We start from the raw sequence: 17,580 nt of genomic DNA on the forward strand, positions 1-17,580 counted from the left end.
GGGGCGGGCGGCAGAGCCGCGGGACGTCTCTCAAGATGGCGGCGCCCCTGGACATGGAGCAGTCAGCTCTGAGCCTGGAGCTGCTGCCGACCGACCCGTTGCTGCTCATCCTCAGCTTCCTCGACTACCGGGATCTGATGAGGTACGGGCCAGCTGCGGGGTTCCGCCGGATCCGCGCTGCCCGGGGGATGGGAGAGCGGGGCCTCGGAGGGGGTGTGGAGGCAGCGCCGGGCCGCGGGGCGGGGAGTGGGGCCCCCGTCACAGCCGGGCTGAGGGGGGACAGGCGGGAGGGCCCGGTGTGTGCTTGCCGGGGGAGCCGGGGCCGGCTCCTGCGGCCAGCGGCGGGGGGGCACGGGAGGAGCTGGCGGGGGAAGCCGGTCGGAGGTGGGGTGAAGCGCTGCGGAGCAGCGGCGGGGGCTGCCGGCGGGCCGGGGCCGCACAACTTCTCGGCGAGGGACGGGCGGAGCGGCCCAGGGCGCTCCTTGTGTGCGGGGAAAGCGGGTTGGCTTGTCCTGGAGAACTGCTGTGTGGAGGGCACATCCCGAAGCACCGCTCCCGTGCAGGAACACCGGCCTTCTTCGGGGTTTTACGACTTTCTAAGCAAAAGGCTACGTTCCCTGTTTTTCTCTCCCCTGTTGTGTGTTGGTTTTGTTTGTAGCTGTATCACAGTTTAGAGGTGAACCGATAACTGAATTTGCAACATCAATAGTTCTCAAACTGTTGCATATCCGTGGGCAAACAAAGGGCAGTCTTATTGCTAGTGCATGTATTCAGTTATTTGAGCAGCTGTTTGAAGGAAAACCAAATGAAATGACAGAGGGTGACTTTTCAGGCAGAAAAAACATGAATGAAAGTTGCAGGTTGCTCTTGGACGCTTTACTGGGTGGCTCAAGAGTTGAGTCATAGCGTGGAGATGAGTGTGTGTTTTCAGCTAAAACCTTACCAATGCAGTACAAGCACTGGCAGTGATTGAAATCACAGCGCTTAATCAAAGAGGGAGGAATAGGTATGAATAAAATAGAATATTAACAAAATGGTTTGTGTTTGGGGCTTTTCTTTCCCCTTTAAATATTAGTCAACAAAGCTAAAGACGTGGGAGAATTCTGTTACGATAACAGCAAAAAACACATTAAGTGTAAGCAAAACTATGACAACTGTTACAAGTCCAGCACAGATGATATAGTAGTAGTTCCTAATGGTGTAATAAAGGCACTACCTATTTTTGTTATGTATTTAACAAAGTAAGATGGATTTTGCTGTGCAAGTACAATCAAATACTGTGTAGGCGTCTTATTTGCAAGGTCAGTAATGGCAGTTTTGCAGACCTGGCTGTTTGTGTTTGTTGAGGGCATATCTAGGTTGCTTACATTTGTTTTAGTGACACACATATACTCGGGCCATCACAAACGTTACCGTTTCCATAGTATTCCACAGGTTGGTTAGGCTGGTGGTGGCCCTTAAATAATAGAAAAGCTGATGAGTGACTAAATATTTATGTAATTATTGAGAATGGCTTTAATTGCATCTGTGTCATGTTTGAAGATGCATGTTCCTGTGATGCCATGGTGACTTTTTTCCTACCAGAAGCATCAGTAAACACCGGTGTAATAGAAGTCATGGAATCAAGGAATGGTTTGGGTTAGAAAGGACCTTAAAGCTCATCCATTTCCAACCCCCTGCCCCGGGCAGGGACACCTTCCACTACAGCAGGTTGCTCCAAGCCCCTGTGTCCAACCTGGCCTTGAACACTGCCAGGGATGGGGCAGCCACAGCTTCTCTGGGCCCCCTGTGCCAGCGCCTCAGCACCCTCATAGTGAAGAACTTCCTTATATCTAACCTGAACTTCCCCTGTTTAACTTTAAACCCATCATCTCTTGTCTTATTGCTACAGTCCCTGATGAGGAGTCCCTCTCCAGCATCCTTGTAGCCCCCTTCGGATATTGGAAGGCTGCTCTGAGGTCTCCATTTATGCAAGGGCTTTGACTTTGGGATATTTCTGTTCCCCACCCCCTCCCCGAAAAGATATGATAAAAAAATCCCCTGTCATGAATGAAGTTCTTACACAGCCAAATGTCAAGGTTTGAAGTGAATGTGTTTATGTCTTTGTGTCGTTGCAATGGGAAGGGTAATGACAGGGAATGCAGGAGAACCACTTCACTTTGTTGAGGTTGATTTTGAAATAGTAATGCAATTCTAGTTTAAACAGCTTATAATGGATAGGGGAGGGGAATTGAACAGCCAAATATTAATAATTCCATAGTTTTGGTGCAAGATGTTTTCACCAGACAAGCTTGAGAGGCATCTTTATTTCAGTATGTAATTATGTCCATTTGTCTTACTTCTCAATTTCTGAACCACACTGACAAGACCCCAGAAAGCAGTAACTGGAAGCTTAAGTTTGGTAACCTCATTTTGGGTATTTAGATGTTAATCAAAGCCATTAAAACACACTTGCTAACTCTTAGAAGAAGCTAGCAGAGAAAGTCATGTTGCCACATCTAAATTGGTGGTATCTTTGGAGAGTTTCTTTAAAGCATAACTGATAATTCAGCTCAAACACAGAAGTGAAAAGGTTTATTGGCTGGTGTTCAGGTTAGACTGAATGAGACAATAATTTCTTTTAAATTCTATGAATCTTTGAATAACCCAATCATTCCCTGTATTACTGCTCTGCATGTTGCTGATGCTCTGCTGTACATTTTTACTCATGTAAATAGGTTGAAATGTCTTACTGTGGATACAAGTTGTTCATTTCGGAAAGGCTTTATAACTGTAAAAGTAAATATGGGAACAGACTGTATTTGATGGCACCTCCCTCGCTGCTTTTAAAGAGCAAGTTAGGAATCAGGAATATAGGTTAGCTTTTGCTATCTCCTTGCATCGAGCCAGGATCATAGAATCATAGAATCACAGAATGGTTCGGGTTGGAAAGACTCTTAAGATCATACGGATCCAGCCCCAGGGACACCTCACACTAGACCATGTTGCCCAAGGCTCTGTCCAACCTGGCCTTGAACACCGCCAGGGATGGAGAATTTACCACTTCCTTGGGCAACCTGTTCCAGTGCCTCAGCACCCTCACAGTAAAGAGCTTCTTCCTTATATCTAACCTCAGTGTCCCCTGTTTAAGTTTGAACCCATCACCCTTTGTCTTATCACTCCAGTCCCTGATGAAGAGTCCCTCTCCAGCATCCTCGTAGCCCCCTTCAGACACTGGAAGCTGCTCTGAGGTCTCCACGCAGCTTCTCTTCTCCAGGCTGAACAGCCCCAACTTTCTCAGCCTGTCTCCATACGGGAGGTGCTCCAGCCCCTGATCATCCTCGTGGCCTCCTCTGGGCTTGCTCCAACAGCTCCATGTCCTTCTTATGTTGATGACACCAGAACCACACACAGTACTCCAAGTGATGTCTCACGAGAGCAGAGTAGAGGGGCAGGATCACCTCCTTTGACCTGCTGCTCACACTCCTTTTGATGCAGCCCACTATACAGTTGGAATTTAAATCATGACTAGCCTGTGCCACTGGAATCCTGCTGCCAAGGGAGTGGAGTCACACTGGAATCCTTCAGACAACATTTACAATGGCACAGCCCTGCAGGGTGACCTGCTTTACAAAATTGCTTAATTGCTGGCAGTTCTCAAAGCGTGGAGGAAAGTAGTTCACGACTTGTACAGCTGTAATGAAGACTTTTAACCATTGTAAGCACAAGTCTAGAAAGGACAGCTAGTTAACTTTCAAACTCTGCATTTATTCAATGAGAATGCAATGTGTAATACACTGGTCAGTATTTATCCCTGTTTGTTTTGCTAATCTTTTGAAATCAACTTTAATGATTTTGTGTTTATAGTTGCTGCTATCTAAGTCGAAGATTAAATCAGCTATCAAGCCATGATCCGTTGTGGAAAAGACACTGCAAGAAATATTGGCTTATTTCAGAGTAAGTGTGGTTGGTTTAAGCCTTTTTTCTATGGAAATAAAGCTTATGTTACTGTGCTGTTTTTGACACATGACTTCTAGTAACTCTAAGACTGAATTGGTATTCACCAGCTTCTTACTAAACTGAGGAAAGGTTAGAGGTATCAAAAATGTTAATTTCTTTAAAAAGCTTCATGAAGGTACAAGTGTTAAAGAGTTTTATGGAGGGGTAGAGAAGAGGTGCCCTGTTAATGGCAAGGCTGAAGGAGAAGCTGCAACTTGACCTTATCAGACACTGGATATTCTATGAAGGAAAGTAGTATTCTGAGTGCTGTAATTATGAGGGGTGCAACTGGATGGTTATGTCAAGGGGTACAACTGGATGCTTGTGTCATTACTGGAATCACTGTTGAAGTTGGAAGAGACCTTTTGAGATCCTCTAGTCCAACTCCCCTGCTCATGCAGGGTCACCTAGAGCAGGTTGTCCAGGGCTGTGTCCAGTGTCTTATCAATGGGCACTGCTGAGAAGAGTCTGCCTCCACCTTTACTCCTTCCCATCAAGTACTTGTACACATTGATAAGATCCTCCCTGAGCTTTCTTCAGGCAGAAGAGTTCCAGTTCTCTCAGTCCCATGATCATCTTCGAGGCCCTCCACTGGACTTGTTCCAGTATATCTTTCATGTAATTGGGAGCCTAGAACTGGACACAGTGCTCCACATGTGGCTCCTACAATTTGGAGGCAAACATCCTTTGTCAAATGTTAGTCAGCACATTTTTGGCAGCCTGTCTTCCTGTAGCCTTCTGTTGTACCTGTGAGGAGAACTGAATATTCAGTAATTCCTTAAGAAATTGACTTTCCAGATCAGTGCCCAGAGTTCTCATTTAACTCTCTGGCTTGCTCCTTAATCCGTCTTTATTGGGTGAATAAAGGAGTTTGTGACTAATGCAGTAGATTAAAAACATGTGGGGGTTTTTTTAAAGCCTTGTCTTTGTATGTGTGAAATGTGATGTGAATTAGCCAGTCACCAGTTCTAAGATTTAATAATAGGCAGCACACTATTTAAAGGAATACTGTTTTTCCCCTGGTACTAAGTACCCTGAATGTTTCCTAATTCTGTTCCAAGTTGCTGTTGAATAGATGCCAAAATTAAATGAGTTTGTGTAGCTTCATGTGGCTCAAAGTGTTCCTAGCTTAATATTATGCATACTGCTGCTGCCAAATAACTTCTTGGGTATAGAAGTCAAGCTTTTTTAGGCTGTTTTTTTAACTTCTTTTCTTCGTATCTGCTTAGAGAGGAAAAAAGTCAACGAAATCAGAGCTGGAAAGCCATCTTCATCAGTACCTACTCTGACCTGGGAAGATACATCCGATACTATGCTACGTTGAAAAAAGCTTGGGATGACCTGGAAAAATACTTGGGACAGAGGTGTCCTCGGATGATTGGTTCTTTGAAAGGTACAGTATAATATCTAGTAGGTTGCCTGTTGTTAACTTTCATACTGGCACAGGTTGCCCAAAGAAGTGGTAAACGCTCCATCCCTGGCAGTGTCCAAGGCCAGGTTGGACAGAGCCTTGGGCGACATGGTCTAGTGTGAGGTGTCTCTGCCCATGGCAGGGGTTGGAACTGGATGATCTTAAGGTCCTTTCCAACCCAAGCCATTCTGTGATTCTGTGATACTGCTTTCATCCAGGGTGTGTGCCTCAGGGACAATATTAGGGGGGAAAAGATTCATTTCACTTCATAAATACTTTCTGCTTAAGTCAGGCCTGTTGAGACTTCATCAGATGGAGATTGGTGCTCTATTAAGTAATCATCTTCCTTTCAAATGTATGTAGTATTCATTTTGTGGCATCTAGCACATAATAAAGTCACCAAATGTTGACTTGAATCCATGTTTGTTTGATCAAGGCACTTAAAAATTCCATGTTTAGTATTGGAAATGCTTGATTTTTAGTGACTCTGGCCACTAGCATGAATATAATCAGTGGAAGATGCTTGAGACCATGCTAGTAGACAGCTGCATCCCAAAGGTGGTCTTGCTTTTGTATGTCTGTTGCTTCGCTTTATCTGAATCATAAATGGCAAAATATTTGGAAATACGTATTCTACTTGTGATAAGATAAAAACCCTCTATAATGCTAAGGTTGCTGGGGCTACTTAAAATTCTCTTTGGCAGTAGAAAACATGCTGTTATGTTTAGAATGTAGCAAGTTTTTGCCTTATTTCTAGTCATGCAGCTCTGCTGAAATGATGGGAAGTAAGATTTTAAAGGAGAGGTCTTAACACAATCTGTAATGTTCAGCTGTGTCAGGAACAGCACACTGGGCTCTTGGGGACAGGGTAGTGAAGCAGCATTGGAGAGTTTTGTAGGAGCAGCAGTTGTTGATTTCCCCTCCAAAACTGCCACTTACTGTCTCTTTTTGTACACAGAGAGTGTGCGGGAGGAAGATCTGGATGCTGTGGAAGCACAAATAGGTTGCAAACTCCCTGATGACTATCGGTGTTCATTTCGTATTCATAATGGACAGAAGCTCGTTGTTCCTGGGTAAGGAGCAAAAGCTACATAACCAAGTTATTAATTCCTTTTCTATTTCTTGGGTAGTTCCTTTATTAACAAGATAAAATGTCTGCTGAACAGGATAACTGAAGCATTTAAATGCATTGTAACCGAGTGACTGCTTGAAGTGACACTTCTAGAATTGGCTATCTTCTAGTCTCAGGAGGAATTGAAAGCACAGTGTGGTTTTGCTCAAATTACTCTTGCACTTCAATCCTTTTTCCTAGTGAGAACCCTTTTTTAGTTTCTTTTTTGGTAATTACTAGAACTTCCAACTGTTGGACTTTCAATGGTACCACTGCACGTTGCTCCCCTAAAGTTTTGTGTTGTATTACAGGAGTAAATTGGCCTCTTGGACTGTTAAGGAATCATTATTTAGTAACTCTTTAAAATGGTTAGAGAATGGCTTTCAAACCAGGTAATCATTTCAAGTGGAATCAAAATGTCAGTTCTGCAAATGAAGTCTTCTCAGTAGAAGATTTGATACAATTTGATGAGGTTTCAGCAATTACAAACCACTTCTGCATTAAGGTTAGAAGGTAAATGACTAAACATAGTTTCCTATCTTGCAGCTATAGGCAAAGTTAGCAGGTCAGCACCTGATAACCCAAACCTGCCAGTGTTAGCTAAAGATGGAAAGCTACAGCAAAACATTGTAGTGTCTGTAGAGGGCAATGCATTCATGTTACTTTACCAAAACCTTCACTAGTAAAGAAAGTGCAGCTTTCTCCAATTCCAGTGTTGTATGTGAGCAGCAGGTCAAAGGGGGTGATCCTGCCCCTCTGCTCTGCTCTTGTGAGACCCCCCTTGGAGCATTCTGTGCAGTTCTGGTGTCCTCAACATAAGAAGGACATGGAGCTGTTGGAGCAAGTCCAGAGGAGGCCACAAGGATGCTCAGGGGCTGGAGCTCCTCCCGTATGGAGACAGGCTGAGAAAGTTGGGGCTGTTCAGCCTGGAGAAGAGAAGCTGCGTGGAGACCTCAGAGCAGCTTCCAGTGTCTGAAGGGGGCTACAAGGATGCTGGAGAGGGACTCTTCATCAGGGACTGTAGTGACAGGACAAGGGGAAATGGGTTTAAATTGAAACAGAGGGAATTTAGGTTAGATATAAGGAAGAAATTGTTTACTGTGAGGGTGGTGAGGCACTGGAACAGGTTGCCTAAAGAAGTGGTAAATGCTCCACCCCTGGCAGTGTTCAAGGCCAGGTTGGATGGGGCCTTGAGCAACCTGGTCTAGTGGAAGGTGTCCCTGCCTGTGGCAGGGGGAGTTGGAACTAGATGATCTTAAGGTCCTTTCCAACCCAAACCATTCTATGATTCAATGTGAGAAGGAATATGTGGAACAGTTTTACGCAGCCATAAGGATGACTTCTAGTTCTCTGTTCTCTTTCTTTTCCAGGAAAGACTTTTTTTAGACAGGAGATAGGTGCCCTAGTTCTATAGACTTCAAATACAGCTTGTATGCTTCCTGCTCTTCCTCCTACTTTTTCACTCCCACAAAGCCTCTAGTGTGATGATGTGCCTAGAAGATTTGGGACTAGTTGTCATTGTTGGATGCTTCAGCTTTCTGTGTTTGCATGTTAGCATCACTCTTTAAATTGCAGAACGCGCTAATTCCAGGCAAGACTACATAAGGGAAAAGGGGAATGGAACCTGTTGCCTGGGATAGGAGCAGCTTATATCACACTGACGTGTGGCAGCTTGCACCTGAGTCACTGCTTTCATAACACCAGTAAAAGCTTTAGCATCTGCAAAGTTTACATCTGAGAACACCAGTGAAAGGCAAATTAGTAGGGAGGATGGGTGGAGAGGTGTACATGAGAGGTTTGTGTACTCCTCTTATTGCTAAGCACACTGCTGTAGTGTGTGCTCTTGTAGTTGATTAATTTGAGCATGTTACCCCTTTTTTACCATTCTTACATTGTCTGCCCCTTTATTACATTGAGTGTAGGTTGCTTGTTTATTTTCACCCTAGCTGCCATCTAGCCCAACATTCACATCAATGTTAAATTTAGCTTCTAATACTCACCTTGTTCCTATTCTATCCCATATTTCAGATGAGTACTGCTTTTCTTAGGTGCAAGAGGCTTCTTTTACTGTCTTCAGTGTCACTTCCTTATTGTCAAAACCAAGCAGTTAATAAATCCCGTTCTTTGCTGTGATACTTACAAAAAGCTGGAGGGAAAATCAGAAAGACAGTTGATGGTCTTGCCATGTCCTGCTGATGAATATTGTCTCATTCTCTCCTTGTATGCCTTTAGTTTTTGTAGTGAGATTATAATCTCTTTGACTCAATGGTTATTTTGCTAGTTTACTTCTCGGCCTGTTCTCCACAGCATAGAGCACCTTGCTCACTAGTTTTGAACAATGACTGCTACTGTAGCAGGTTAAAAAGTTGGATGCTTTGACAGTATTGAAATGAACTTGCACAAAACTTGAGATATGGAGCACTGGTGGTTATATTCTGCTATGATAAGAAGCTGCATTGGTTGTGAACAGCTTCTTTGAAGCAGTTGCAGACATGATGGGAATCACCAACACAGTTTAAAATACATACAAGGAAATATTTATCTTGGAGCCATCAAGCCTCCCTTTGCGAAGGTTGATGCTGTGAACTAATAACCTAGTTCAGCACCTGGATGTTAGACTTGGAGTTCATCTAAGTCTAATATGCATAGAATCAATGCTTAGAAAACCTTTAAAGCTGTCTTTGCCTTGTGAGTGGTGTCTTTACCATTCCCTTTTTGTTGCTGTCTGTTCAGTTTGATGGGAAGCATGGCACTGTCGAACCACTACCGCTCTGAAGACTTGCTGGATATTGACACAGCTGCTGGAGGTTTTCAGCAGAGGCTAGGCCTGAAGCAATGTCTGCCTCTTACTTTCTGCATTCACACTGGCCTGAGTCAATACATGGCCCTGGAGAGTGTGGAAGGACGAAATAAATATGAGATCTTCTATCAATGTCCAGTAAGGAACATATGTTTATACTCATGAATGTTCTTTGCTAATGGTTGCTGGTGTCCCTTTGCATGTTATCAGATAGCTGAAATATTTTGCATTGCAGAAAGTGAATACTAAAAGATCATATTAGGTTGGTGCTTGCCCTTGAGTTGCCATCTGGCTTTCATCAAAGCCCGTAAGTGAAAGAAATTTGCATGCAGTTGTTAATGGCTATAGCAATTTCTATAGGCTTATCCTTATTGCAAGGTACTAATTTAATTTGTTCAAACTATGACAGATATATACTCTTATCCCTGTTTCTGTAAGGAAGAAAAGCATCTGTATCTATCTCCTCCCCTAGATATTGTAAATGTAAACTTCCTACAGTAAATGATAACCCTGGTTTGTAAGGAAAACTTACTCCAGTGAAAGAACAAATTGCTTTTGAGCAGCTCCTTTGTAGAATATAATTGAGTATTCCTCATAATTCTTATAGCTGTAGTATTTTAAGATAGGCATATTGTTGTTAGTGAAGCTTAAGGATATTAAATGTAACAAGATTTTAGCCCTCTCTCTTATTACTTATGCCCTGATGACTCCCTCCCCCAGATATTGTAAATGTAAACTTCCTACAGTAAATGATAACCCTGGTTTGTAAGGAAAACTTACTCCAGTGAAAGAACAAATTGCTTTTGAGCAGCTCCTTTGTAGAATATAATTGAGTATTCCTCATAATTCTTATAGCTGTAGTATTTTAAGATAGGCATATTGTTGTTAGTGAAGCTTAAGGATATTAAATGTAACAAGATTTTAGCCCTCTCTCTTATTACTTATGCCCTGATGACTCCCTCCCCCTTTTCCAGTAGACTGCATTGCTCAAAGCCCCATCCAGCCTGGCCTTGAACACTTCCAGGGATAGGGAATGATCCTGGGCAACGTGCTGTAGCTAACCCTGCCTCAAGCAGATGGATTAGACTGGTCATCTCCAGAGGTCTCTTCCAACCTCAGCTGTTCTGTGTTTCTGTTCTAAGGCAGTATTTTGGGGGGCCTTGTTTCTTGGATGATGCATTGAATCTGATTCTGTATGTATGAGCCTTAGTGGAACGTTCAGGCTGTATGTTCAGTGTTCATATGAGCGCTCCTGGGGACAGGCATGTGTGTTTTATACTCCCAGACAGATATTCAAACATAGAATGATGTAGTAAACAGCCAGATTTTGTTTAGTGAATATAGGGAAAGTGTTCCCTATGTGATATTTCAGGTGTTGAATTTTAACTTTGAAAGTCTAATGCTCTCCTTTTAATACATCCATACATTTCTTGCTCTTTTAGGACCAGATGGCTCGCAATCCATCTGCTATTGATATGTTCATTACAGGTAAGCCTTTAGATAAAATACTCTGCAAAATGTTCTAACTGTGCTGTTTAGAAAATGCCTGTCAGTATGACTGGAACAAAGCAAGTGCTAAATTTTCTGTGCTGCTTGCAAGCCTCTAAGCTGCTTAAAAACATCAGTGCCTACTTGAATTGAGATGCAAGTTTTCTGTATTGAAGCTTGTCCTTGTGTGTGCCTTGTATACAAATCATTCAGTGCACTAACCTGTCTAACAAGGGGAGCAGAACCTTTAAGTTAGCCCTCCTGGGGGTGATGTAAGCCGCTGTTAAAAACAACACCCACATGGACAGAAAGATTGGGTTTGTTCCCCAGTAGCTGTTGCAACCATGTTAGAAGTTGAAAATCTTATGTCCCTTAATGAAATCCATTTAAATATTAACAGAGAAGAAAACCTTTCTGGATGTTTTAGTTGCCTGATTGCTTTGTTCGAAGGATAAAGGAATTATAAGTTTGGGTTGGAAGGGACCTTCACAGGTCATCTTGTCCAACCCCCAAAAGGAGGGAAGGAGAAAACTGCATGGTTGTTGTTTGGTTCTGTAGTAATCTGTTGTGATCACCTGTCTGACATGTACCTTGACTGCAGCAGTGTTTTGATTATTTCTTTTTGTTAATCTACTGGAATCTGGTAACTGTGGCTATGTCTAAATTAATTCCTTTCACTCAGTGGGAAGACAGATGTGTAATAAATGGCACCCAACTTAAAATTTAGCCTGGCATATTTCTGAGCATACATGTATCAATAGTACAGTGAGAAACCACATTAGGTAATGGTGGTTTGGGTTGAAGGTAGTCAAATGCTTAACCAAGCTAACTTTAAGAAACCTTCCTAGGTAGTGATATATCGTATGAACTGATTTCAGTGTGAAGTAGTCAACATGTCACCTGCTTTACAAAGGACTTACTGCAGGATGCTCTGTGTGCTTCAGAACCATCATAGGGAATACATAGCAAAAGCTCAGGAGTTTGGATGCTTGCTTCACTCCACCTGAGGATGTATCGGTACTGCGGTTCAAGGCTGCTGCTTTTATGGGATTGAGTCAGTGGTGAGGTGATCAGACATCATATTTAGATGTATTCCAATCTTGACTTACTGCAAGGTGGAGGGGAATTTTCATATACAGCATTTATCTTGTCATTTTGAAGGTGGCAAAGTAAATTCATCCACTTCCTCCATTCAGAGTTCATTTATACAAGGTTTGCATTTTATGGATTAGTGGTAAAAAGGAGGATAATAAACCTGGAGTTCCTTAGACTTCCAAAAGATCAAAGGACAGTATACATAGCTCTTGTTCAAAGGAAGAAGTGGTAAGTATGCTTAATCTAGCAGGAGTGGTAGCACTTGATAACACATCAGTGAAGGTGAGGATAATGATTTCTTAGTACTTCAGCTTAAATCCAGTTTTTCACCAGGAATATTGACAAATAGTTGAAGATCTCTTCACTTTTCTATTGAACTCCATATTGCAATGCTTGGGAGATTTATGGCTGAGAAATTCTTTCATGGAGACCTGGTATGTTTTGTATGAAACTCTCTCCTTTGAGAGTTAAATGTGACAGCTTGATTGTCTACTTGGAAATCAAGCTGTTCCTAAAGAATAGCTGTAGGTGTATGAAAGGCTGTTCTCAGACAATGGCTGTATGTGTATGAGAATCCCAGGTTCTGCAGAATAATACACAGCTTTAGTCTTCGGGGTTTGTCACAGGAGTGCGGAGGATGTCGGTGACTTATCCCTGTTTTTAAGGAGAGGGAAATTCTGCAACTTGCTAGCATGCTTTTTAGAAGCTCTATTCGTATGGAAACCTGGATATCAAACCTAAGTCCATAAATCCACCACCAGGCTTGCATTCCTCTGCAGGTAGAGTAGGTGGAAATTGCTACACAAGTAGTATAGGCCACTATACTTCTTTCCCAGTCTTAGCAGAACAGTGACGAGTAGGAAAGGAGCTGATGAGACACACCAGCGTTTGAAGACCATGATTATAATGTGAAATACTTGGCTAAGAGATTCTTTGTTTGCTTCTTTGTTTGATTCTTTGTGTCGTTTCTGGAGTATGCACCTTTAACTCTTAGTTCTTGGTTGGTTTCTCTAAATGGTCTTTGTTGGTAGATGGCCTTGAATATTGAGTGATCGACACTGAGACTTTATTATAACAACAATCAAAGCTGTAAACTTTTTCCTTGAGGTACTTATTGTAATGTGCTGAGTGGTAAATTTTGCCTGTCCTGATGAATATTATTCTTCTTTGGCATCTAGGTACATCTTACTTGGAATGGTTTACATCCTACGTAAACAAAGTTGTAACTGGAGGTTATCCTATCATCAGAGACCAGATTTTCAGGTATCATGGCTGGGATTTACAACCTCTGTGCAAGGTTTTGGTGCTTCTTTTAGTAGTAGTATGTATGTAGTTATGCATAGCTGATGCAAAAGCTGTAGGAGTTTCTAGTTTTGGGAGCTTTTTAAACAGCATAATGACACATCCTTATTAAACAAGTGCATTTTCATTGTCTTCAGATCAAATTATCCACAAAGCTTAATACAAGCATTAATGGAAGTACAAAGTGATCCACAGATGTCTGAGTTTAGGTGTTGGGGAAGTGCACATCATGAAGACACCGCATACATATGTCTTCTATTTAACTGCCAAATGAAGAGTTAAGAATTACTTTTAACTTAGCACCACAGTGCTCTTGTTAGTAACTGCCTCATCACTTCACATGTTTATTTTTCTGTGTTGAATGTACAGAGGTATTTGCAGCATTAATGTTTTCCTTTCCATAGGTATGTGCATGATAAAGAATGTGTTGCTACAACTGGAGATATTACTGTTTCTGTGTCCACATCTTTTCTACCTGAACTCAGTTCTGTACATCCACCACATTATTTCTTCACTTACAGAATCAGGTAAAAATAACAACTGAATTAACTCTTATAACCCAGGAAAGACCTATGCAATGTTCAAAGTGTTGGTTGTTACTAATTTATGCACAGCATTCAGAACTGTTCGAAAATGAACAGGATGTGCATAACATGATGCACTTCTTAATAAGAAAATACTAAATCATTACCTGGTCAGGTATGCAGAGTACCAGTCAAGTTGGTAATTGGTAAAGTATGGTGGGGGAAAGGAGTTACAAGTAGCTCTTGTGATTTAGAAAGGGGTAAATAACAGCAGATAGTGAAGCACAGGCATGGAGGTGGATCCTGACAACTGATTCAGTATACTTTACCTTAGAGGGGTTTTTTTGCCCAGTCTGTTTGGATCCCAAGGACAGTAAAGCATGTCTTAAAATGTAGAGAAGTAGTTATCTAACCATCAAGTATGCATTTTGGCTTCTAGAATTGAAATGTCCAAAGATGCTCTTCCTGAGAAGGCTTGTCAGCTGGACAGTCGATACTGGAGAATAACAAATGCCAAAGGTGATGTAGAAGAAGTTCAGGGTCCTGGAGTAGTCGGTAAGTAAAAGATTGCTTTTACTAACCCACTATAGAGAGAAGTTTTGTATTTAGTGTACTTTGGTGTACATTAAGTACACTTTGTATTTACATGTTATGAAGTTTACGATATTAGTTACTCATCATGGCGACAGAGGGTAGTAGTTGCATGGTTTGTATCAAAATCATTTTGTTGCTTGAAAGAAAGAGAGGTGTATCCATCTGTTTTGTCTTTAAAGTTGTTTTGCAAGGGGTGTCTGAACATCCTGATAGGTAACTGCTCTTCAGACAGTTTTTAACATCAATAATAGCTGAGAATCGTTTATGCATCCACTGGGATATAAAATGGTCTGCCTGGATATGTTGTGGAGTGCAAGATCCACTTCAGTCCTTACTGTCATGATCTAATTTTTTATCAACAGGGGAGTTTCCAATTATCAGCCCAGGGAAAGTCTATGAATATACCAGCTGTACTACCTTTTCCACGACATCTGGATACATGGAGGGCTATTACACCTTTCATTGCCTCTACTACAAAGACAAATTCTTCAACGTCACAATTCCTAGATTCCATATGGTGTGTCCAACATTCAAGGTGTCTACAGCACGAATGGTAAGTGGAGATGCAGTTGTGAAAACACCTTTAGTAGAAAAATTACAGTACTGAACAGTATTTATATTGATAACTCCAAAACATGTGCCACGTCAGACTAAGTCTAGCTGTAGTAATCTCTGTAGGTAGCTTGTACATTGGTAAAGCCACATATCATCATTGCTTTTGACATGGAATACTACCAGTTGAATTCAAGACCCTCAGCCCTAGCTTTCATAGGATGCTGTACGTGGCTGTGTGCCTTCCTTCTCAAGTCCTCACCTCTGTCTGGTGTGAAGGTCAAACCTGGTTGTATCAGTGAGATGAGGGGCCCTGTGGGTTCTTGGCAGAGGTAGTGTGTGACTGTTAAGTTGTCCTGTGTCTGAACACAACTGCTCCTCAGGGTGCCCAGAAATATATAGGGGTGTGTGGATGTGTGGCTGTTCAGGGTGTATTTCAGAGTTCTTAATCTGCACCTAGAAACATGGCAGTGCATTAGCTGTTTGGATTTCACAGTTCTGTTAAATATTCTGCCTTGGTATGACCACACTTGCCTCTTTTAGCCATAATAATGTATCGACTTTCTTCACCAAGAAGAGTTTCAGTTAATGACAACTTAAAAACAATAGCAGCCTGTCTGGTGCTCATTAGTTGTCCCTGAAAGTGCATTTCATAAAGTCACTTAATGACTTCTCAAATCAGTAAGATAGTTAGCTTGCTGTTAATTATAATGTAGTTTCAGTGTGGAGATTGCAGGTTAACTGTATCATTTATCCCTTTGCTATGGCACGTTTAGACGAATTCAGATAGAACTTCGAAGTTTTGTGCAAGCACTGAGTCTTTCCTCCAACTACGAAGGCATCTACTTGTACACTTTGTCCTGTTTTTCAAGGGATTTGAGACACTCGTTGCCAGTAGCTCTAAGAGTAAGTGCCAGCAGAGGTCGTGGTTCTAACAGAAGATCGTAGAATCACAGACTGGTTTGGGTTGGAAGAGACTTTAAAGATCACCTAGTTCCAACCTCCTCCCACGGGCAGGGATAGTGGCATCTCTTAACTCATGCTTACGTTTATGGGAGTTGTAACTTCCTTCCGTTCAGTGGACTGTAAAAATAATCGCTTTTCTCTTTTACTCTACTGGTAATGACCCTTTCTTTTTAAACTACTTTTAATAAAAGACAACATAAGCTGCCAAGAAAACTGGTACTGAATTGTGGCTTTACATAATTGTACATAGTAAATAGCCATTAGCCTTCAATATTTCATGAGTTAATGGACAAAAAGTTGGGCAAAATTATCTCTATTCCAAATTAAACATTGTTAGGAGCTAGATTTAGGATGTAGATCACAATGTGTACTTCTAACAGACACCATAATGCAGACCAGAGTTTTCTAGGCAATTGTTAGTGCTTCCTTAGAATTAGCTGGAAAAGATGTTAATTAAATCTGGATGTGTTTTGGTTTAGGAAACAAATCATAATGAATATGCAGTGGATGAAGACGAAGATTCCACAGACACTGATGAATACGAAGATCGCCGCAGGGTGTTGGACATTCCTGCGCCTGGTGGACGCTGCCCACGTCACACCTGATGGGCTCTTGAACAGAACAGAATAAACTGGTTTCAGAAGCTGAAGTCTTTGGGGCTAGTGCATAAGAATACTTCTGACTGTTGTAAATGGACTTCCTGTTGCCCATCAGGGCAACTAGCATGAATGTTGGTGCCAGTTCTAATATTCATCAGAGTTTAACTTGGTTTCTTCTCCTGGTTTGGAAGGGGAAGGGAGAAGATGGGGAGGGAGGGAGGAACAGGAAGAGAAGGTGTTTGGGCTTTGTTCACTTTTTTCCAGAGTGCAAAACAGCTTGATAATCTGAGGTGATCATATCTTGCATTTTTAAACTCTTGCCTATTTGTGATCATATTGCAAATACAGGTGTGGGGGTTTGGTTTTATACAAGCATTTAAAATTAGCAATAGACAAGATGGCAAAAAAGGTGAGTTTCTACTCTTGATAACTCCTGCTAAGGATAAAACTTGCAGTTTGGTCTTGAGATCAGGTGCTCTTCCACTCTTTTGGTTTATTGACATAGAAGTACCAGAAAATTCTGGTCATCAAACACATAAATGAGGAATGAAACTGGCCTTATTTTTAGACAATCTGTCTTTCAACTTCGTTTTATGCTGAGTGACTCTGACTGGATAATGCCTTTTTGGAATGTAGTGTATGTGCATAATCTGCCACTCGGTAACCAAGGAATTTCTCAGTGAACTACAAAGTATGAATTTGTAAATATGTTTTGAGGTTTTTCTTTATAAAATGTTTGCTGTTCAGACTTTGTCATAGGTGTCAAATTTATGTTGAATTATCATGTTTCCCTCAATCCCCTCTGGAGTTTTGTAACTACGCCTAAATAAAAGAGAGAAAAGAGGAAGGAAAAGGGGAACCTGACAGAACACTAGATGATTAGAAACTTTCTATTTAAAGAAGTATCTGTTTGCTTTATCCCTTTTATTTTGTTTCCATTGTCATTAATAAACAACTGCCTCCTTTGCTCTGAAGTGCTACATGGGACTCTTCTTGCCAAGACTTGAGCAATAAGTGTGTGACCAGCAGTGCTGTAGCCAGTTCTTCCTTTCGCCATCCAGAATTAGTAGCTCCAGTGAGGAAAACCAGTTTATTGTGGTTTATTATTCACAGTTCCAAGTGAATGTTTCCATTATTGGCTAGTTACTGCTCATACAGAA

The 17,580-nt window shown here is 41.7% G+C and overlaps 1 protein-coding gene across 1 annotated transcript; it reads left to right on the forward strand.

Moving 5' to 3' along the window:
- FBXO3 (F-box protein 3) lies at positions 1-17,394 on the forward strand. Its single transcript, XM_030481920.1, has 11 exons — positions 1-142; positions 3,847-3,936; positions 5,208-5,371; positions 6,348-6,462; positions 9,234-9,438; positions 10,743-10,788; positions 13,062-13,146; positions 13,590-13,712; positions 14,149-14,264; positions 14,666-14,856; positions 16,301-17,394. The coding sequence occupies exons 1-11, from the start codon at positions 36-38 to the stop codon at positions 16,424-16,426; spliced, it is 1,368 nt and encodes a 455-aa protein (XP_030337780.1). The 5' UTR covers positions 1-35; the 3' UTR covers positions 16,427-17,394.
- The last annotated feature ends 186 nt before the right edge of the window (positions 17,395-17,580 follow it).

The sequence above is a fragment of the Strigops habroptila genome, chromosome 4 (assembly GCF_004027225.2).
Source record: "Strigops habroptila isolate Jane chromosome 4, bStrHab1.2.pri, whole genome shotgun sequence".
In the NCBI taxonomy this organism is placed as follows: Eukaryota; Metazoa; Chordata; class Aves; order Psittaciformes; family Psittacidae; genus Strigops; species Strigops habroptila.